The sequence below is a fragment of the Cetorhinus maximus genome, chromosome 1, assembly GCF_964194155.1.
Source record: "Cetorhinus maximus chromosome 1, sCetMax3.hap1.1, whole genome shotgun sequence".
Lineage (NCBI taxonomy): Eukaryota > Metazoa > Chordata > Chondrichthyes > Lamniformes > Cetorhinidae > Cetorhinus > Cetorhinus maximus.
The window spans coordinates 213,444,129-213,467,087 of NC_135879.1; the positions used below are offsets into that span (position 1 = coordinate 213,444,129).

The 22,959-nt window shown below is 42.1% G+C and overlaps 1 protein-coding gene across 2 annotated transcripts in view; it reads left to right on the top strand.

Annotated features, from left to right (window-relative positions):
* Window positions 1-205: 205 nt before the first annotated feature.
* Window positions 206-22,959, top strand: part of smad2 (SMAD family member 2) — a 135,349-nt gene continuing 112,595 nt past the window's right edge. The window contains exon 1 of one of the 2 annotated variants that reach the window (XM_078552836.1): window positions 206-629. In XM_078552836.1, coding sequence (XP_078408962.1) covers window positions 361-629 — 269 coding nt within the window. In that variant the 5' untranslated portion in view covers window positions 206-360. The remainder of the gene's footprint in view (window positions 630-22,959) is intronic. The other variant, XM_078552829.1, reaches the window with a different exon arrangement.

Below are 22,959 nucleotides of genomic sequence, written 5' to 3' on the forward strand. Positions count from 1 at the left end.
AAAAAGGGAGCAAGGGAGGCCAGGAGAGAGAGGGGAAAAAAAAATCAGATCTCCTCAGGGGAGGATGTGAAAATTAATAATAAATTAACGCAGAAGGACAACGACATTTTATTTGAAGGGAAACTTGATTTTTTTCCTCGGATCGTTTCGATTGATGAGCGGCAGTTAGCGAGCAGCGCGAGGCACAATTGTTTGAATTTTTGAATCGTGGTTGCCGTTTCCAACCCCCCCCCTCCCTCTTCTCCCTCCGGGTCCTTTTCCAGCCGCCGCCGGCCTCCTAAATTTCCTCCTTCCTCCCCCTTCTTTTCCTACCCCTACCTCCCCTCTCTCTCTCTCTCACCTCCTTTGCCGGCCCGAACCATGTCGATCTTGCCCTTCACGCCGCCCATCGTCAAGCGTTTGCTGGGCTGGAAGAAAGGCGGCGAGTCGCAGTCTCCCTCCCCCCAGTCCCCGACCCAGCAGCAGCAACAACAACAACAGCAGCAGCAAAACAACGGGCAGGACGACAAATGGTGCGAGAAAGCCGTCAAGAGCTTGGTGAAGAAGCTCAAGAAAACGGGGCAGCTGGACGAGCTGGAGAAGGCCATCACTACCCAGAGCTGCAACACCAAGTGTGTGACCATCCCTAGGTAAGGAGCGCCCAAGCCTCTCCCAAACTCTGTCCCCCCACCACCACCACCATCCAGCCAGGCTTCAGTTGTTGCATTTTGCTGACACCCTCTCTCCAGTCAAGTTGTTATTTTTTTTTCTCTCCCCGTTCTAAAATTCAATTTTATCACTTGGCCGACGAGAGCACGTGTAGGTCCCGAGGCCAACACTCCTTTTGGTTATTCGAAGGGAAGTTTTGTCTGATTTGATGGGCGCTAGTTTTTAAAAGCGCCCCCAAGGCCGAGTCTAGTTCCTGCCAATTATAAACAATGATACTTTTTAACATATTGGTAACCTAAGAGGCTGTTAGCTTCTTTGGAAAGTGGTTCTTTATATCTAACGCATAGGTAAAGAATGTTTACAAATTCACTAATATAGTTTTTTTTTCCAATAAGATATTGTAAATGTGCTAATAAAGAGGGACGGTTATGTCTTTATCACAACATAAACCTGAACCAATATGTAATTTTGTTTTATTCTGTCTTTTGTACCTTATGTAATTCAAAAGGGGCAGAGATACATTTGTAATCATTCCTGTCTGGAGTGTTGCTTACTTATGCTCAGATAAGGACTCTCAAACCTTAGGCTCACTCCTCACATTTAAAAATTACATTTAATTTTAAAAATAAAGATTTGACTAGTGTGGGATTGTTTTACGATGTGGCGGAGTTGGCAAGGGTCCATTTCTTGTACATCTGCGTGTTGCCTAGAGAACGTAGTGATGGTCATTATGGTGATGGTCTCACGATGGTGTTTGTTCGGCAATTCGAGGATCATGGTTCAGTATGTTGAAGGAGCAGAGGCGTAAGCCTATTAGGATGGATGTTACTTGGAGATTAGTGTTCCCATGCTTTTACCCTTTTTGGTTGTAATAGTCACAGGAATATGGACAGGAGTGCACAGAATGAGAGCAAATTGTCATTGGGATGATTTGATCTGTTTTTTTGTTTTACAGTAGATGCTTCTTGAAGAAACAAATATTTAAAGTTTGCACTGGGATTATATTTCTAGAATTAAGTTTATTTTTATTCCTGCAACTTTTTCAAAGTATGAAAAATGCCTATAGGACATTTTCCTATGTTAAAGATGCAAGGAAAAAAAAACAAGTTATTTTTATGTTGGTATTTTTTCTCCTGGGGAAAATAAGCGTGTTTAATCATCTGAACCATAATGGGAGAACTGGTGTCTTTATCTCATGGTGCTGTCTCTTTTTTCCCAGCACCCAAGTAAGGGGCACAAAAGGCATAGCGCATATATTGAAATACAAATGAAGCCCCTCACTTTAACTTAATTCTGAGTCATCTTGGCCTAGTGGTATAGCTAATAAATATATTGAGGGAAAGACTGTGAAATTTCAGTTAATAGACATTTACTTTATTTTGCCATTATTTGTTGTGGAGCATTTCCATTGTCATTAATCAACTCATTCAACCCCCATGCTTGGGGAATTTGTCAACTTTTTAAACATTGTTATAGCTTTTTCCTTATTTGTCAAACTGTTGCAATTAATGAATTGATTCTAAAATTGTTTGGTCTATGAACAAAACGAATACTGTTTTACAGAAAAATGAAAAAATGCTGAATATAAATGTAATTTATATATTGTTGACTCTCCCCACCAGGCTTGGGTAAGAATTACGTGCCAACATGGTTTAATGTGCAGCTAGAATGTGTAGTCTGGTTTGGTGTTGATGTCGAGGCTTCTCATAGTTTTGATCTGTAAATGCTACACCATTTTGATCTGCCTGGAAAGTGGCAGGAATTTATACTATATTTTAGGCCCTATTACGATGGAGGCTTGGTATTAGGTTTTAAGTTGTTTGCTAATTCTATCGACAGGTGGTTCACTGGCAATTCTGAATCATATCTCTAGTGTAGATTTCATTTTATTTCTATATATTGTGAATATTTTTCTTTTTCTAGAATCGTAGAATGATTCATCACAGGAGGAGGCCATTTGGCTCATCACATCTGTGCAGGATCTTTGAAAGCTGTCCAATTAGTCCCTCTCCCCTGCTCTTTCCTTTTAACCCAGCATATTTCTCATTTCAAGCATTTATTCAATTTCCTTTTGAAAGTTATTAAATCTGCTTCCACTATCCTTTTATTTTATTTTTTCAAGAGATGTTGGTGTCACTGGCAAGGCCAGCATTTGTTGCCATCCCTAATTGCTCTTGAACTGACTGGTTTGCTAGGCCATTTTAGAGGCAGTTAAGTCAACCACATTGCTGTGGGTCTGGAGTCACATGTAGGTCAGACCAGCGAAGCATGGCAGATTTCCTTCCCTAAAGAGCATTAGTGAACCAGATGGGTTTTACAACAATCATAGTCTCAGTAATGGTGACCATGAAATTAGCTTCCCATTCCAGATGTATTAATTCAATTTAAATTCCACCAGCTCCTGTGGTGGGGTTTAAACTCGAGTCCTCAGAATATTAGTCTGGGCCTCTGGATTACTAGTTCATTGCCACTGTGCCACTGTCTCCCTGTATCCATTCAGGCAGTGCATTTCAGATCACCATAACTCGCTAAGTTTTTTTCTTCCTGTTTTTTGTTCTTTTGTCAGTTACCTTAAATCTGTTTTCTGATTACCGATCCTTCTGTCACTGGAAACAGTTTCTCCTGATTTTTTCCTATCAAAACCCTTCAATGTTTTGAACACCTCTATCAAATCTTCCTACAACCTCTGGTCTAAGGCAGACAACCCCACTTTCTCTATTCTCTCCACATAATTGAAACATTTCATCCTGGTACCATTTTAATAAATCTCCTCTACACCCTCTCTACTCTCCTGATTGTTGACACCAGTGTCATTCCAAATTGGCCAATCAAAGATTGAGTTATTAAATATACCCCCATTTTAAAAGGAGCACGAACAATAGAATGCAAAATATAAATTAAAGTAAAAATATATTAAATAATATTGTTCAATATGTCTACAGTGTGCTCCAGTCCCTCTGATTCCCACTGGTCATGGAAAGCCTCAAGCGTACTAGTATACACTGTATAATCTCTAGGGACAATTGAGCGTGGGTATAATTGCAGAAGGGATGGGTTGCACCCTTTCCTGGGTCTTAACATCTTTCTTGAAGATTGATGCCCAGAATGCGCCACAATGTTTCAACTGGGACCTAGCCTGTGTTTTGTAGTCTCAGCATAACTTCCTTGCTTTTGCAACCTATGCCTCTATTAATAAAGCCAAGGATCCTGTATGCCTTTTTAACAGCCTTCTCAACTTATCCTGCCGCCTTCAAAGACTTGAGTACATACAGCCCCAGGTCTCTGTTCCTGCTCCCCTTTAAAATCATGCCATTTACTTTATATTGCCTCCTCATTGTTCTTGCCAAAATTAATCTCTTCGCACTTGTGTCAAATTTAATCTGCCATTTGTCTGTCCATTATACCTCCTGAAGTCTGTTGTTACTCTCCGCACTACTTACTACATTTGATAAAAACAAAAAACTACTACGGATGCTGGAAATCCAAAACAAAAACAGAATTACCTGGAAAAACTCAGCAGGTCTGGCAGCATCGGCGGAGAAGAAAAGAGTCTACGTTTTGAGTCCTCATGACCCTTCAACAGAACTGAGTATAGTTAGGAGAGGGGTGAAATATAAGCTGGTTTAAGTGGGGGGGGGGGGGGGGGTGGTGGTGAGAGAAGTTGAGGGTGGGGTGGTTGTAGGTTGGAGAGACCAAATGCAAACCGGGCGACCGCTTTGCAGAACACCTGCAGTCTGTCCGCAAGAAAGACCCGAACCTCCCTGTCGCTTGCCATTTTAACACTCCACCCTGCTCTCTTGCCCACATGTCTGTCCTTGGCTTGCTGCATTGTTCCAGTGAAGCCCAACGCAAACTGGAGGAACAGCACCTCATCTTCCGACTAGGCACTTTACAGCCTTCCGGGCTGAATATTGAATTCAACAACTTTAGATCTTAAACTCACTCCCCCCCCATCCCCACCCCGTTTCTTCCCCCTCCCTTTTTTTTTCAATAATTTATATAGATTTTTCTTTTCCCACCTATTTCCATTTAAAAAAAATCTACAGCTAATACCTTGTCAGTCTTTCCACCCCAACCCCACTAGAGCTGTACCTTGAGTGTCCTGCCATCCATTCTTAATTAGCACATTTTCTTAGATAATATCACCACCTTCAACACCTCTTTGATCCTTTTGTCTGTGACATCTTTTGATTATCTGCTCCTATCACTGCTTGCTTGTCCCTACAACCACCCCACCCTCAACTTCTCTCACTCCCCCACCGCCCCCCCCCCAACCTTAAACCAGCTTATATTTCACCCCTCTCCTAACTATACTCAGTTCTGTTGAAGGGTCATGAGGACTCGAAACGTGGACTCTTTTCTTCTCCGCCGATGCTGCCAGACCTGCTGAGTTTTTCCAGGTAATTCTGTTTTTGTTTTACTACATTTGAGTTTTGTGTCATCTGCAACTTTGAAATGATGCCCTTCTATATACTCGACAAGATCATTGTATATCAAAAAAACAGTGGTTCTCATACTGACCCCTGAGGAAGACGCCTGTAAATTTACTGTGGTCTATAAACCACCCATTCACCCTTATTCCCAACACAAAAGCAAAACACAATGGGTGCTGGAAACCTGAAATAAAAACAGAGTTGGAAATATTATGGTCAGGAAGCACCATATTGAATGTCATATCACCGATAGAGAAACAGTTTGTGTTTCAGGTCAGTGATTAGTTCTGATGCAAGGTTATCAGCTGGAAATGTTAACTCTGTTTCTCTCCCCATTGATGCTGTCTGACCTGCTGAGTATTGCCAACATTTTCTACTTTTATTTTAATTCAGTGCTACACTTTCTCTGCCTTTTGTTTCTTAGCCAATTTTCTTAACTATGCAGCCACCCACACCCTTTACTTCCATGGGCTCTCATTTTGTTACCATATTCATTGGTACTTTATCATATCCCTTTCTCTAATTCATTTGAATCTCTATATCTTTAGTTACCCAGGGAGCTCTGGCTTTGGATGCCCTTCTCCCTATCTTGAAAATTGTATATAAGAACATAACATACAAAATAGGGCAGGAGTAAACCACACGGCCTATCGAGCCTGCTGCTGCGCCATTCAATATGATCGTGGCTGATCTTAAGCTTCAACTCTATTTTCCCAACCATTCCAAATATCTCTTAATTCCCTGAGAAATCAAAAATCTATCTATCCCAGCCTTAAATGTAATCAATGATGGAGCATCCACACACCTCTGTGATAGAGAGTGCCAAAGATTCACAACCCTTGAGTGAAGAAATTACTCCTCGTCTCAGTCCTAAATGATTGCCCCATTATCCTGATATTGTGTCCCTGTCTTTTAGATTCCCTGACCAAAGAAAACAATCTCTCAGCATCCATCCTATGCCACCCCTTCAGAATTTTGTAGGTTTTATTGAAATTTGCTCTCATTCTTCTAAACCCCAGAGAATATAAGTCCAATGTACTCAACCTCTCATCATAGGACAAGCCCCTTATCCCATGGACCAATTTAGTGAACCTCCACTGTACTGCCTCCAGTGCAAGTATATCCTTGCTTAAATGTGGAGACCAAAACTGCACTCAATACTCTAGATGTGGTCTCACTAAAATCCTGTACAACTGTAGCAGGACTTCTTTATTTTGGTACTCTAATCCCCTTGCAATAAAGGCCAACATGCAATTTGCCTTCCTAATTGCTTGCTGCACCTGCATGCTAACTTTCTCCATCCCTTGTACAGGTACACCCAAGTCTCTCTGAACATCAACTTAAAAGTTCCTTGCCTTTTTTAAAAAAAAATTTTATTCTGCTTTTTTATTCTTACGACCAAACTGAATGACTTTCACATATATTACACTCCCACCTGCCGTCTTGTTGCTCACTCACCTAATGTTTCAACTCCAGTATCCTAGATCTCTCTTCAGCCTCTGTGTCCTCCCCATAGCTTACCTTCCTACCTAGTATGGTATCATCAGCAAACTTAGATGAAGAGACAGAGTAACGTATCTAAGTCGTGAAAGCCTTCCAGTGCTGTTGTAATGTTTTATTTGCCAATCTTTGATTCCTGAAGGTGGCGACTTGTTTGTATTGTTGTTGAGTGTAGGCCACTATATGCTAAATCAAGCTACTGATAGCTCTTGAAGAATTTGCTTTTTTTTTTTAACCCTTCTGGATATATTTTGTAATACAAAAACACCCAATTCACTTTTGAACCGCACTTGAGAGTTTCTGGAATAGTGCAAATACCAAAGTCCTGGAAATCTACGTTTTAACTAGAAAATTATATACATGGGTAAATTATCTAAAATAGTGGAGGCTGATTGTTTAAAAGTGCTGTGCTTGTTGGTTGATGCATGTGATTAGGTTACATAGCCTCTTATTATGTAAACCTCCTCATAACTGACATGCATTAGTCATAGGCTAGAGTGTATTGGCTGCATTTAATTGTGGGGTGGGGGAGGGGGTGGCTCCAGTTTCCTCTGGAATGACACCACGGTGCAGGCTCTTGTACTGTTTTGTATATTGCTGTGTGACTGTATGTTGATTCTTAGATTCCTGCAGGAACTTAGAGCATTCTTTGCTGCTGCTAATGTTGGGTGGGTAGTGATCTGACATGTGTTGGCTTGCGGGATGTTGGGGACTGGAGTTGAAACATTAGTTGGCAGGCCTTGGTCCACGGTAGTTGACTTCTTTTTAGGTTTATAATCTATTGAAGGTTCAAAATTCTGTGTCAGATTCAAATGATCTTTGATTAAGCAGTTACATTTTTTAATAACATTTTTGTAATGTAGGCAATTCTTGCAAGGCCAGCATTTCTTGCCCATTTAATTTCCCATGGAGGTATTGGTGAGCCATTGAAGTGAACTGCTGTAGTCAGTATGGTGTAGATAGCCCCACAGTGCTTCGGTTTAGGAGTTCCAGGGTCTTGATACAGAAAGAACAGTGATTTATTTCCAAAGTGGTATGGTGTGAGATTTGGAGAGACCTTGTCCTTCTAGATGATGGAAATCTAAGATTTGGAAGATTGCTGTTGAAGAATCCCTGACATGTTGCTGCAGTAGATCTGTAGATGGTACACAGCAGCTACCGAGCACCGCTGATGGAGTGTGTGAATGTTTAAGGTGGTGGGTGGGGTGCCGTCTGCTTTGTCCTGGATGGTTTTGAGCTTCTTGAGTGTTGCAGTTGTACCCCTCCAAGCAGATGGGAAAGCAATCCAGCATACACTTGACTTCTGCCTTTTAGGTGATGAAAAGGCTTTGGGGGGGGGGAAAAGGAAGATGGGCTATTTGCCACAAAATACTCAGCCTGATGTATTGTAGTAGCCATGATATTTACGTCCAGTTAAGTTTTTTTAGTAAATTCTGTACCCCAGGGAATTGATGCTGAGGTATTTGATGATAATGCCATTGAATGTCATGGGGAGGTGGTTAGACTGTCTCTTGTTGGAGTTGGCCATTGCCTGGCACTTAAGTGGCAGGTAATATGCTACACGTCAGTCCAAGCCTGGATGTTGTCCAGGTCTTCATGCAGGCAGGGTCTGCTTTAGTTTTTGAATAATTGCAAATGGAGCTGAACACTCTTATGATACAGTAGCCCATTTAAGCAGGATTTGAATTCAGTAATTCAGGTGGAGTAACTCTAGTTAACTTACAACTATTACAGCCTACTCTTATTTGTTGATATTTTTGTAGTTTTATGCTGCTGCAAGGATAAAGGTGACACAAATGTCAAGGAGGCTGGAAATACTGTGGTCTTGAGTTCAGATGATGGGTGTATAAGCAGTTAAATTGTCATCTCAATCCCAATGAGAGATCAAAGCCTTGAAATTGTGTATATTTATTATAATTTATGCTACTGTACTCTGCCATTGTACAATTAATGATTTTGATGCAATCACTATCGCTCAACTATCTATCAACAATTGATTATGGGGAAACTGCTGTGGGGGGAATTTGCCTATTATGTTACCAACTATATTTAATTATATTTGATTACAAATGAACAGTTATATTATCATCAAATTAGATATGAGAAAATAAATTCTATTCTTTAGAGCTGAGTTTCATGCCTGGCACGCGCACGCGTGTGTTTCTTGTTGGAACTTAGAAAGTAAGTAAAAGATTTTTATTTTGCACATTCACTTTGCATGCTTCTACTGTGTCTTTCATTTGTCAGTGTTTTCATAGATAATCCACAGGTCAGATGGTTCACTGCAAGGGCAGGTAGATTACACCATGTGATGTATTATATTCTTTTAGTAATGTAAAGCTCTGTCCCTTTAAAGATACTAAATCTAATTGCTCTTCAGGAGAAAGAGGGAACACTGAAGACTTGAGTTCATTCTTGATTTGTTCTTGGCTGTTAGGAAATTGTCTAGGATAAGGGGTGGAGATTTGTGTAATTTGCGAAGTGTCTGAGCATATGCAGATGGCCAGGTGGATTTTCAATTTAATTAAGATCTTGTCAGCTGCTTGGACTTGTAATCTTGGAAAATCTGTCAATTACTAGTCTACTATTGCAGGAAAATCACAATTGAAGCAGAATGGATGTATGGATGTGATTTGCTATTTGGATGTAATAACTTGCAATTTGTTACAGTTTATAACAAATGCATTTGCTTATACAACCTTGATGCTGTGATTTCTTTTACGCCTAGCTTTCAAGCATATATATTGTTTGTGGCTCTAAAGACTTGCCTGTCTTAGCTCATTTGCTAAAGCCCTCATTCATGTCTTTGTTGCTTCTGGACTCGACTATTCCAATGTTCACCTGACTGGTGTCTCGCATTCTACCCTCCATTAACATGATGTCGTCCAAAACACGTGCCAATCCAGAGGACTGTTTTGTCCTGGATGCTGTCCAGCCTTGAGTGTTGTTGGCGCTGCACTCATCTAGGCAAGTGGAGAGTATTCCATCACACTCCTGACTGTTTAGATGGTGGACAGGCTTTGGGGAGTCAGGAGGTGAGTTACTCGCCATAGGATTCCTAGCCTCTGACCTGCTCTTGTAGCCATAGCATTTAAAGGGCAAGTCCAGTTCACTTTTTGGTCAATGGTAACCTCCAGCAATATCTGTAGAGATTCTCTTCACATTGAATACATATTTTCTTCCCTAAAGATCACTCCAGTTTCTTAAATCCAGAAAACTTAAGTGAAGGGTGGCAAAGCCAAGGGTTTAGGGTTCTTAACTGTGCATAAGGAGTGTTGCTGGAAATTAACCAGATACTTCGAACAGCATACTAAGCACTGTTAAGCTTTTTGATCTTTGCTCAGCAAATAGTGTAGTACTCATAATGTTGTATTATAGTGCCAGCTTTGGTGTCTCAAAGTTGAGACCTTGAAACTTGTGTATTTAAGCATGAACCCTTTATTGTTAGCCTTGAACTATTTACAGATCCCAGGTTACTGTCATGTATGGTGCTGTGACCTCCATGCAGACTGGTTCCAGAGTGTTCTTTCTAGACTGTGTTCTCAGCCTATTACCATGTGACTCTATGCATCATACCATGGGCAGTCCTATTCTCCAGGCCCACATTGACCCTTGCTCTGCTGAGCACCTTTACATTGCGGTAGCATGCAGGCACATAAAACATCCCCTTTTTCTTCGCCAAATAATAACTTCCTCTCTTTCAATGGAGTTTTACAATAACACCTTTACTTGCTATCCCTGCTCCCCCATCTCTAGCCTCTGACTTTATGAATTCAGACAGCCTTGAGGCTTGACAGCTCTGCCACTTTTTGGCCTGTCAAGTTTGGAGGACTGGTAGTAGCACTGTTTCTGGTATTTGGCTATCTCCGTTTGATTCGCTTTTTGTGCTCCTGCGAGTGTTTCTCTTTATTAACAATTCAGCTGCTTTTTTCAGATGCTACAGAAGGAGTGGGACAAACCCGCAGGGAATGTGCACTCTGTTTGTTCCTAGAGTGGACTTGAATTTTCTTTTTCGTGGTGTGCGCCATGTTCTTGCCGAACATTGACGTTTCACGGATGGAAACTTCATATCTACTTGTTTCACAATCTCAGCCAAACAATTGTTTGCTGTTTTATTTTCAAATCGTTTGGCAAGGTTATGAATCCTTTCATTCAGCTCAGCTTTTTCTTCTTCTAGTGCCTTGTGCTTCAGTGTCAGTTTTACGTTTTCTGATCTCACTTCAGTCTTTTCGTTTTCTGTCTGCTGTTCACTGTTGTCCAGGTCTATCTCTGGCGAAATCTTAACTTATTTCAGTTCTGTAATTGTGCATCTCTTGGCTTCATTATCTGCTCGCAATTTGGAAAGTTCGACAGCTTTTCCCTTCAATGCCTCCTTTCCATTCAACTGCTTCTTCAGCTCTTCAGTCTGTTTCTTGTAGCTTTCCACTTTCTCCTGGAATATAGAACATTGTTGAGTCTTCTCTGCCAACTAGTTCTTCAGTTTGTTCAAAGGGTTCCCTTTCTCTTAAACTCTGCAGGCATTTTTCTTACTGTGCTCTGCAGGTTTCTCTTTTTAACTCAGCAGTTTTTTCAGGTTGCGTGTTGTTTTAAACCATTTTTTACTCGCAGCTCTCTTTCAACTTCCTTTTGGATGCTGGGACCTTGGGACTGCCACCTATTCTTAAATATAAGTATAGCCACTTTTGTTGTATTTTTGCTCACTATTTCATGAACTGTCATTCAGGTTCTTTAAATTTTCTGTAATGGACTTCCACTCACCCTGGTGGATTGCTCACTTCCAGGAGGGTACTGAAGCTTCTTCAGGTTTTCTCCTTAGGTGCGCATCTCTCTATTTAGCCATCAGTTGCTTTTTTTCATACCTTGGGATGCTATTTTGGGTTCATGCATTTAGCTGCCACTTTTCATATCACGGTGGATCACCACGCCGGATTATGGTACTATCTGTGATGTGGAAGCGACCACTGCCAACTCTGTTGTACTATGGTGGATGGTGGTGTCTCAACGATGAGATCTTGATGTATATTTAAACATGAACCCTTTATTGTTAGCCTTTAACTATTTACAGACAGTTTCCTGTCATACGTGGTGCTGTTACCTCCATGCAGGCTGGTTCCAGAATGTTCTTTCTTGACCGTTCTGTCTATTACCATGTGATTCAACACATCATACCATGGGTGGTGCTATTCTCCAGGCCCACATTAACCCTTGCTCTGCTGAGCACCTTTACATTACAGTAGCATGCAGGCACATACAACATCAAACAACACATTGGGTGTTGGTTATCTGGAACTGAATTGCAGGGAGCAAGTTCTAGCCACCTCACTAATGAATCCACCTGTGCAGGTTTCATTTGTGCACCAGACTTGCTGGCCAATTATCAGCCAACCCCTGGTATGCTATATAACTGCCTGGTTTAGCTATTATTGATGGTTCAGTTAATTCCAAACTTTCACCACCAGGCTGACCTTTTTGAAATCACTGGAACTCTCATGATAGTCTAGTTCATTGACAATCAGCGATGACATTCCAGGCCTTGTTTCGAGCCATTGACCTTCTCCAGTGTTCAGAGGAGATTTGTGTTGGACAGAAAAGTGCTTGAACCCATAACTTTTTGTCTTGGGTGAGAGTATAACTGACTGAGCCATGGCTGAGACTCTTATTACATTACTAGTGTACACATTGCCTTTGCTGTAATAAGCAGGGTATTAAATTATTTCTTTGTTACATTTGAAAAGGTATGGACTTTAAACATTGAACAGATGCAGTGGTTACTAACTTTCTGGCTTTAGAAGCTTAAGAACCATTTTTAGGCAGTCATTCATATAATTGTTTTTTTTTGGGATGACCTCTGTTCATTAGCTGGCTCTCTTATTCAGGTGGCAGAATCATAGAATAAAAAAAAGGGAAAAAAAGGGCCTTCTGTGCATCCATCATTTTGTTGCTTTGATTTAGTAATGAATGCTAAAGAGTGACATAGACTGGTTAAGTGAGCGGGCAAAGATCTGACAAATAGAGTATAATGTGGGCAAATGTGAAATTGTTCAGTTTGGCAGAAAGAATAAAAAAGCTTATATAAATGGTGAGAGATTGAGGAGCTCTGAGATTCAGAGGGATCTGGGTGTCCTGGTGCGTGAATCTCAAAAGGCTAGTATCCAGGTACAGCAAGTAATTAGGAAAGCTAATAGAATGTTATCATTTATTGTGAAGTGAATTGATTACAAAAGTAAGGAGGTTATGCTTCAGTTGTACAGGACACTGGTGAGACCACATCTGGAGTATTGTGCACAGTACTAGTCTCCTTATTTAAAAAAAAGATGAAAATGGGTTAGAAGCAGTTCAGAGAAGACTAATACCAAGGATGGCTGGGTTGCTTTATGAGGAAAGGTTGGACAGGTTAGGCTTGTATCCACTGGAGTCTAGAAAAGCAAGAGATGACTTGATTGAAACATTTTAGGATCTTGAGGGGTCTTGACAGGGTGGATGTGGAGGGGATGTTTCCTCTTGTGGGAGAATCTGGAACTAGGGGTCACTGTTTAAAAATAAGGGGTTGCTCATTTTAAGACAGATGCGAAATTTTTTCTGAGGGTTGAGTGTCTTTGGAACTCTTTTCCTCAAAAGGCAGTGGAAGCAGAGTCTCTGAATATTTTTTAAGACAGAGCTAGATAGACTCTTGATTAACAAGGGGGTGAAAGGTTATTGTGGGTAGGCAGGAATGTGGGGCTGAAGTTACATTCAGATCAACCATGATCTTATTGAATGGCAGAGCAGGCCCGAGGGAGCGAGTGGCCTCCTCCTAATTCGTATGTAGTTGGTACAAAAATGTATGCATCTGAGCTAAACAAGGACCACTATTTTTCTTTCATGTATTCATGGGATATTTCACTGGCAAGGCCAGCATTTATTGCCTATTCCTAATTGCACTTGAGAATATGGTGGTGATCGACCATCTTGAATCACTGCAGCCCTTATTGTGTAATTACACCTACAGTGCTGTTGGGCAGCGTGTTCCTGAATTTTGACTCAGCGACAATAAAGGAACCACTATGTACTTCCAAGTCAGGACAGTGTGTCGTTTGGAGGGGAACTTGACAGTAATGTATCCGTGTGCCTGCTGCTCCTTGTTCTAGGTAGTAGTTGTCATAGGTTTGGAAGATGCTGTTGAAGAATCCTGGGCAGGTTGCTGCAGTGCATCTTGTGGCTGCAGTGTGCAGTGAAAGGAAGTGAATTTGAGGTAATGGATGGTGTGGTAATAAAGCAGGCTGCTTTGTCCTGGATGATGTCAAGCTTCTTGAGTATTGTTGGCGCTGCACTCATGCAGGCAAGTGAATCACTGAATCATGGAATTTTTACAGTGCATTAGGCCATTCGACCCATCGTGCCTGTACTGGTTCTCCAAATGAGCATTTCACTTAGTGCCATTCTCCTGCCTTCTTCCCATAATCCTCCGCATTGTTCTTTTTCAAATAACAGTTGTGTTCCCTTTTGAATCCCTCGCTTGAACGTGCCTCCACCACATACTCGGGCAGTGCATTTCAGACCTTAACCACTTGCTTTTGCTTCTTTTGCAACATATTTAAATCTGTGCTCCCTCGTTCTTGATCCTTTCATGAGTGGGAAGAGTTTCTCCCTATCTACTCTGTTCATTATTTGGAATATCTCTATCAAATCTCCTCTCAGCTTTCTCTTCTCCAAGGAAAGCAGTCCTAACTTCTCCCATCTATCTTCATACCTGAAATTCCTCATTCCTGGAACCATTTTCATGAATCTTTTCTGCACACTCTCAAATGCTTTCACATCCTTCCTAAAGTGTGGTGCCCAGAGCTGGGCACATTGCTCCAGCTGAAGCCAAATTTGTCTTATACAAGTTCAATATAATCTCCTTGCTCTTGTACCCTATGCCCTTATTAATAAAGCCTAGGAAACTGTATGTATTTTTAACCACTATCAACTTGTCCTGCCACTTTTAATTACTTATGCACAAATATACCCAGGTCCCCCTGCTCCTGCACCCCCTTCATAGTTCATTGCCCTCCTTTATTTTATATTGCCCCTCCGCATTCGTCCTACCAAAATGAATCATTTCACATGTCTATGCATTGAACCTCATCTGCCTCCTTCTACCAACCTGTCTTTTGCCCTTTAGAAGTTCTGCAGTATCCTCATCACAGTTCATGAAGCTTCCAAGTTTTGTATCATCGGCAAATTTTGATATTGTGCCCTGTACAGCAAGGTCTCGGTCATTAAAACAAGAGCCCAACGCTGACCCCTGGGGGCCTCCACAAACCTTCCTCCAGCATGATAAGTTTCTTGCGAAGTTTCTTGCTGGGGATGATGGCAATCTCCTCGCACACCCTTTTGTTGGTGTGGAAGTCATTGCCAAGGCGGGTGTAGTATTTCTCAATGATCACTCGGGCGGCTTTCTTGACCATCTTAGTCCTGACACAACATAAGTAATTAAAAGTGGCAGGACAAGTTGATAGTGGTTAAAAATGCATACAGTATCCTAGGCTTTATTAATAAGGGCATAAGGTACAAGAACAAGGAGATTACATTGAACTTGTATAAGACAAATTTGGCTTCAGCTGGAGCAATGTGCCCAGTTCTGGGCACCACACTTTAGGAAGGATGTGAAAGCATTTGAGGGTGTGCAGAAAAGATTCATGAAAATGGTTCCAGGGATGAGGAATTTCAGGTATGAAGATAGATGGGAGAAGTTAGGACTGCTTTCCTTGGAGAAGAGAAAGCCGAGAGGAGATTTGATAGAGATATAGATAGGGAGAAACTCATCCCACTCATGAAAGGATCAATAACGAGGGAGCATAGATTTAAATATGTTGCAACCACTACTTGTTGTTTCCTGTCACTCAGCCAATTGTGCCCATGTTGATACTTTTCCTTTTATTTCATGAGTTTTAACTTTGCTCACAAGTCTGTTGTGCAGCACTGTATCAAATGCCTTTTGAAAGTCCATGTGCACCACATCAACTACATTGCCCTCATCAACCCTCTCTGTTACTTCAAAAAACTCCAATTTTATTAAACCCTATTTTCCAGAAATCCATGCTGGCTTTTCTTAGTTGACCCACATTTGTCCATGTGATTCTTAATTATGCCCTGACTTTTAGTTTCTAGAAGTTTCCCCACCACTGAAGTTAAATTGACTGGCCTGTAGTTTTGGGCTAATCTTTACACCCCTAACAGCCATATTAACTCTCCTTGATTAATCCAAGTGGAGATTAATTCTGCCGCCCAGAATTTTTTTCCAACATGTTTCCAACATCCAACTTTTTTATCCTTGTCTTAATTTATATCTCTTGTCACCCAGAGAGCACTGGATATGTTTGCCCTGCCTTTCCCTTCGAGAGGATATACTTTGACTATACTTTTGACTGTGCCTGAACTATCTCTTCTTTGAAAGTAGCCCGCTACCAATCTTTGACTCCAAATCTAATCCTCCCCCCCCCCCCCCGCCCCGCCCCCCCCTCAAACATTCAACAGCATTACTATGGCTGAATCCCCTATTAACCAGAAACATACCTGGACTTGTCATATAAATACTGTGGCTACAAAAACAGGTCCGAGACTGGGAATTTTGCAGCGGGTTACTTATCTCTTGACTCCCCAAGGCCTGTCCTCCATCCACAAGCACAAGTCAGGAGTGTGATGGGATACTCACCACTTGCCTGGATGAGTGCAGCTCCAACAACACTAAAGAAGCTCGACACCATCCAGGACAAAGCAGCCCACTTGATTGGCACTCCAACCACCACCTTCAACATTCATGCGCCCTACCACCACTGCACAGTATGTGCTAAATACAAGATGCATTGAAGCAACTCAACAAGGCTCCTTTGACAGCACCTTCCAAACCTGCGATCACTAGCATCTAGAAGAACAAGGGCAGCAGATGCAAGGGAACACCACAACCTGGAAGTTCCCCTCCAAGTCGCACACCATCCTGACGTGGAACTATATTGGTGTTCCTTCACGAACCCTGGGTGAAAATCCTGGAACTCCCTAACAGCACTGTGGGTGTACATACACCGCATGGACTGCAGCAGTTCAAGAGGGCTACTCACCACCACCTCAAGGGCAATTAAGGATAGGCAATAAATGTTGGCCCAGTCAGCAATGCCCAAACCCTGTGAAAGAATAAATAAAAAAAAAATATTTTCCCTACTACCAATGTCAGGCTAACTGACAGTTCCCTGTTTCCTCTCTCTCTCCTCTTGAGCAGCAGGGTTACATTTGATACCTCCCAATACACGGGGACTCTTCCAGAATTCCAGTAGATTCAGCAAGATCAAAACCAATGCATCCGCTATCTCTGCAGCCACCTCCTTTTAATGGATGTAGGCCTACGGCTACAGGGGATTTGTCAGTTTTTAGTTGATTTCTCCAGTACTTTTTCTTTACTAATAATCACTTTAAATTCCTCAGTCATTTTGACCTTTTAGTCTACAACTTCTGTTATGTTCTTTGTCTTTCGCTGTGAAGGCAAACGCTCTATTTAACATCTCAGCCACTGTTGTATTCCCCATCATAATTTCTCCCACCCCTATCTCCTAAGGGGCCCACATTTACTTTCTCTAATTTTGAATCTATTTTTATATTTCTTGCTAGTTTTTGCTAGTTTAATTTCAGGTATTATTTTTCCCTCTATCATCTTCCCGGCCATTTAAAAAAAATTTAAGTCCTCATCAAGCTTGGCCTTTGGCCTTTTATTGCAAGGGGATTGGAGTACAAGAATAAAGAAGTTTTGCTACAGTTGTACAAGGTTTTGGTGAGAATGCATCTGGAGTAGTGCGCAGTTTTGGTTTCCACATTTAAGGAAAGATATACTTGCTTTGGAAGAGGTTCAGCGAAGGTTTGCTAAATTGGTCCCTGGGATGACGAGATTGTCCTGTGATGAGAGGCTGAGTAAATTGGGCTTATATTTTCTTGAGTTTAGAAGAATGAGATGCGATCTTATTGAAACCTACAAAATACTGAAGGGACTTAATAAGGTAGACACTGAGGGGTTGTTTCTGTTGGTCGGGGAATCTGAAACGGGTACAGTCTCAGGATAAGGGCCGATTGTTTAGTACTGATGAGGAAAAATTACTTCAGAGGTTGTGAATCTTTGGAATTCTCTACCCAGAGGGATGTGGATGCTCCATCGTTGAATACATTTAAGGCTTGGGTAGACAGATTTTTGATGCCTTGGGGAACTAAGGGATATGGGGAGTGGTTGAAAAAATGGAGTTATTCATGATTTGGCAGAATTTGGTATCCTTAATAAAGTTTATGAAATTTGATTTGGAATGAAAAATTAAATGACGTCTTTGATTTGATTTGTGAATTTGATTTATCTGAAAGGAAATTTGTATTTCCTCCATTATATACTTGCAATAATTGTAGATGCCATCAGTTGCATGAAGATTTTTCTTTTAATTTTTTTTTGGATCTAATCCAGTTATCTCCAATCTTATCCTAAAGTGCTGACTTATTCTTAGGCACCAGCAGGCTTCTAGTACCTAGTATCAATTATTCCACTCTGCCACAACTGTCACTGGATGGCAATTAAATTGGAACCCAATATGGTTATTTAAACTTGACTTAGCTGATACTATATAAGCAATACACAAAAAGGGGCTTATGATTCAAGCTCTGAAGCTTGCTTTCCATTCAATTACATCTATACTGCAATTCTATTTGCCCACCTTTGTTCCTTGTCCCATAGTGATCACAACTAACAATCCATTGACTTTGATCTTAAATTTTATTTGACCTGTTGAGAGTTCCAGTATGTGTGGAAATAGTGAATCCAGAATTTGATCCTAAACGGCTTATGCTCTCTTGGTCTGGATTTCCCGCACCAGAGGAAATTGTTGCTCTGTGTCCACCTTATTGAATTTCAATCATTTTAAACACCTTGATTAGATACTTGTCTCAACTTTTTAAACTTAAGAGAGTGCAAACCATGTTTATGCCCTGTTAATTTGATCCCTTAAGCTTTGTTTTCATTCTGGTAAACCTGCATTGTACTCCTACCAAGGTCAATGTAGATCCATTGTCTTCTGGAAGAAGAACAAACAAACTTGCAAGTATATAGCACCTCAGGACACACCAAAGCATTTTATAGAAAATGATATACATTTGAAGTGTGGTTACTGTTTAATGAGGAACCGGCAATTTGGTCCCTGCAAGTAGCAATAATGTCATGACCAAATCATCTTTTGTGATGTTGGTTGAGGGATAAATATTGGCCAGGACACTGGGGAAGCTCCCCTTGTCTTTGAAATAGAGCCACGTGGCTTGATTTTCAGTAGTCCGTGGGGGGGTTCTTTGGGAATAGCACTGCCAGTTGCAATGTCAGTGTTCTGACTCCTCCAGAACGTGCTGTTATTTTCAAAGAGAGGGCAGGGGTTGGAGTTTGTAGTCAGCAAACTGTTCGCCTTTTACTCTTGTTCTGATGAAGGGTCATCAACCTGAAATGCTAATTTTGTTTTTGTTCACAGATGCTACCTAATTTGCTGAGTATTTCCAGAATTTTTTGTTTTTATTTCAAACTCCGTGAGCAGCTTTACAAAACGCAGATTGGCAAAACCGAACATGGTTTTGGTGCATGTTAGTACACAGCTGTCGGGTGCAACATGGGAAACCATTAAGTCATGTTTCTGCTGAATAAAATTTTTTTTTAAAAATGGGGTTATTCTCAACAGATCTTCTCAGTGACCATTTGGTCACTTGCCTGTACAGTGTGGCTGCTGGTCCCTTGTCTCCTGCTTCCTCTATTCTGTCAGGGCTGCCGTCTGCCTTTTAAGAATTGTACTCTGAAGTCAGTCCCTGTCTCCTGGCAATGCTTGGTGCCACTAATTGAGTGCCAAACCTGTCTCCAGCCCAATTGGGGAATTTGCATTTAAAGAAAACATTGTATCAGTGGTGTGGGGCCAGGACCTTGGTATCATCGGGGTGTTGGGTTCCCAACCCAGTATTGAAAATCAAGCCCTTGGAATCTTTTACCTGAAAGAGCAGTCAGAGCTTTTGAGTAACATCTGAAAGGCAGTGCAGCTCTCCCTCAGTACTGCAATTGGGAGTCTAGAATTTGTGCCCTAGTCTCTGGAGTAGTCTGTATCGCCTTGAATTTAGACACATTTGGATAACTTTTGTTTTTGTGATCCTCTTTTTTGCTTGTTATCTCATTTGTTGGCCGTGATTGTTTCACTACACATGTACATACCGCAAAAAGACAAAGATTGCACTAGTTTTGTCTTGTACCATGTACTTCTTGAAAACCCTCATCACTTGTCTGTAGGTTTACACATTAGCATGTGTTATATCTTGTAGAGCTAGCAGATGAAGAATGCTCGGAGCTGGAAACATTGGTTGCCTAAAATTTTATTTGATAAATTTTAATTTTATTATCCAGTAAATTTACAAGCAATCCTGTTGGTATAGTGCACTGTACAATAACCAGTAAAAATGACATTACCTGATGGTTAGCATGCCAATTTTTAAACAAGAAGGCAGATAAAAATCACAGGTCCTTGTCATCTTTTTTTGCTCACCTAGAATGTCAGCATACAGGTGGCCTGCAACATTGCATGACTGGAAACCTCTGTTGTATTTGTGCATCAGTAGTTATTATTAGAAGCTAAATATTCAACAATTCAGTTGCTCTCCCCACATTAGAATGGGAGGCGGTGGCATAGTGGTATTGTTGCTGGACTAGTTATCCAGAGACCCAGGTTAATGCTCTGGGGAACCGGTTTGAATCCCGCCACAGCAGATGGTGGAATTTGAATTCAATAAAAATCTGGAATTAAAAGTCTAATGATGACTGTGAAACCAATGTCGATTGTTGTGAAAACCTATCTGGTTCACTAATGTCCTTTAGGGAAGGAAATCTGTCGTCCTTGTCTGGTCTATGTGGTTGACTCTTAAATGCCCTCTGAAATGGGCAAGCCACTCAGTTGTATCAAACTGCTACAAAGTCACAAAAAAGGAATGAAACCTGATGGACCACCCGGCATCGACCTAGGCACCGGAAACTACAACGGCAAACTCAGCCCTGTTGATTCTGCAGAGTCCTCCTTAGTAACATCTGGGGGCTAATGCCAAAATTGAGAGGGCTGTCGCTCAGACTAGTCAAGCAACAGCCTGAAATAGTCATCCACATGGAATCATATCTTACAGTTAATGTCACAGACACCCAGGGATGGTGATGGTGGTATGTCCTGTCTCACCGGCAGGGCAGACCCAGCAGAGGTGGCGGCACAGTGGTATACAGGCGGGAGGGAGTTGCCCTGGAAGTCCTGAACATCGATTCCGAACCCCACTGAGTCTGGTGGCATCAGGTCAAACATGGGTAAGGAAACCACCTGCTGATTCCCACGTACCACCCTCCCTCAGCTGATGAATCAGTGCTCCTCCATGTTGAACACCATTGGGAGGAAGCACTGAAGGTGGCAAGAGTGCAAAATGTACTCTGGGTCAGGGACTTCAATGCCCATCACCAAGAGTGGCTTGGTAGCACCACTACTGACTGTGTAGGCCGAATCCTAAAAGACATAGCTGCTAGACTGGGTCTGTGGCAAGTGGTGAGGGCACCAACAAGAGGGAGAGACATATTTGACCTCATCCTCACCAACCTGCCTGCCTCAGATGGCATCTGTCCATGACAGCATCAGTAGGAGTGACCACCTCCCAGTTGTTGTGGAGATGAAGTCCTGCTGTCACGTTGAGGATAACCCACCATTGTGTGGTGTGGCACTACCACTGTGTTAAATGAGATAGGTTTCAAACAGGCCTAGTAACTCAAGACTGGGCATCTATGCGGCACTGTGGGCCATCAGCAGAATTGTACTCGAACATAACTGTAACCCCATGGCCTGGTATATGCCCCACTCTACCATTACTGTCAAGCCTGGGGATCAACCTTGGTTCAATGAAGAGTGCAGGAGGGCATGCCAGAAGCTGCACCAGGCACACCTAAAAATGAGGTGTCAACCTGGTGATGCTTTCACACAGGACTACTTGCGTACCAAACAGCACAAGCAGCAAGTGATAGACAGAGCTAAGTAAACACGACCAATGGATCAGACCTAAACTCTGCAGTTCTGCCACATCCAGTCGTGAATGGTGGTAGACAATTAAACAACTTACTAGAAGAGGAGGCTCCACAAATACCCCCATCCTCAATGACGGATTAGCCCAGCACATCAGTGCAAAAGATCAGGCTGAAGCATTCGCAACAATCTTCAGACAGAAGTGCCAAGTGGATGATCCATCTCGGCCTCCTCTGGAGGTCCCCAGCATCACAGATGCCAGTCTTCAGCCAATTCGATTCACCCCATGTGATATCAAGAAACGGCTGAAGGCACTGGATTGTGCAAAGGCTATGGGCCCTGACAATATTCCGGCAATAGTACCGAAGACTTGTGCTCCAGAACTTGCCGAGCCCCCTAGCCAAGCTGTTCCAATACAGCTATAACACTGGCATTTATCCAACTATGTGGAAAATTGCCCAGGTATGTCCTGTGTACACACAGCATGACAAATCCAACCGGCCAATTACCACCCCATCAGTCTACTCCCAATCATCAGTAAAGTAACAGAAGGGGTTAGCAACCGTGCTACCAAGTGGCACTTGCTCAGCAACAACCTGCTCACTGACGCCCACTTTGGGTTCCTTCAGAGCCACTTGGCTCCTGACCTTATTGCAGCCTTGGTTCAAACATGGACATAAGAGCTGAAATCCCAAAGTGAGGTGAGAGTGACTGCCTTTGACATCAAGGGCGCATTTTACCGAGTGTGGCATCAAGGACCCTAGCAAAACTGGAGTCAATGGGAATCGGGGAAAACTCTCCACTGCTTGGAGTCATGCCTAGCACAAAGGAAGATGGTTGTGGTTGTTGGTCAATCATCTCAGCTCCAGGATATCAGTGCAGGAGTTCCTCAGGGTAGTGTCCTCAGCTGAAACATCTTCAGCTGATTCATCAATGACCTTCCTTCCATCCTAAGGTCAGGAAGTGGGGATGTTCGCTAATGATTGCACAATGTTCAGCACCATGCGCGACGACTCAAATACCGAATTAGTCCATGTCCAAATGCAGCAAGATCTGGACAATATCCATGCTTGGGCTGACAAGTACTAAGTAACATTTGTGCCACACAAGTGCCAGGCAATGAACATCTCCAACAAAGAGTCTAACCATCACCCCATGATGTTCAATGGCATTACCATCACTGAATCTCCCGCTATCAACATCCTGGGGGTGACTATTGACCAGAAACTGAATTGGACTAGCCATATAAATACTGTGGCTACAAGAGCAGGTCAGAGATTAGGAATTGTGTGACGAGTAACTCGCCTCCTGACTCCCCAAAGTCTGCC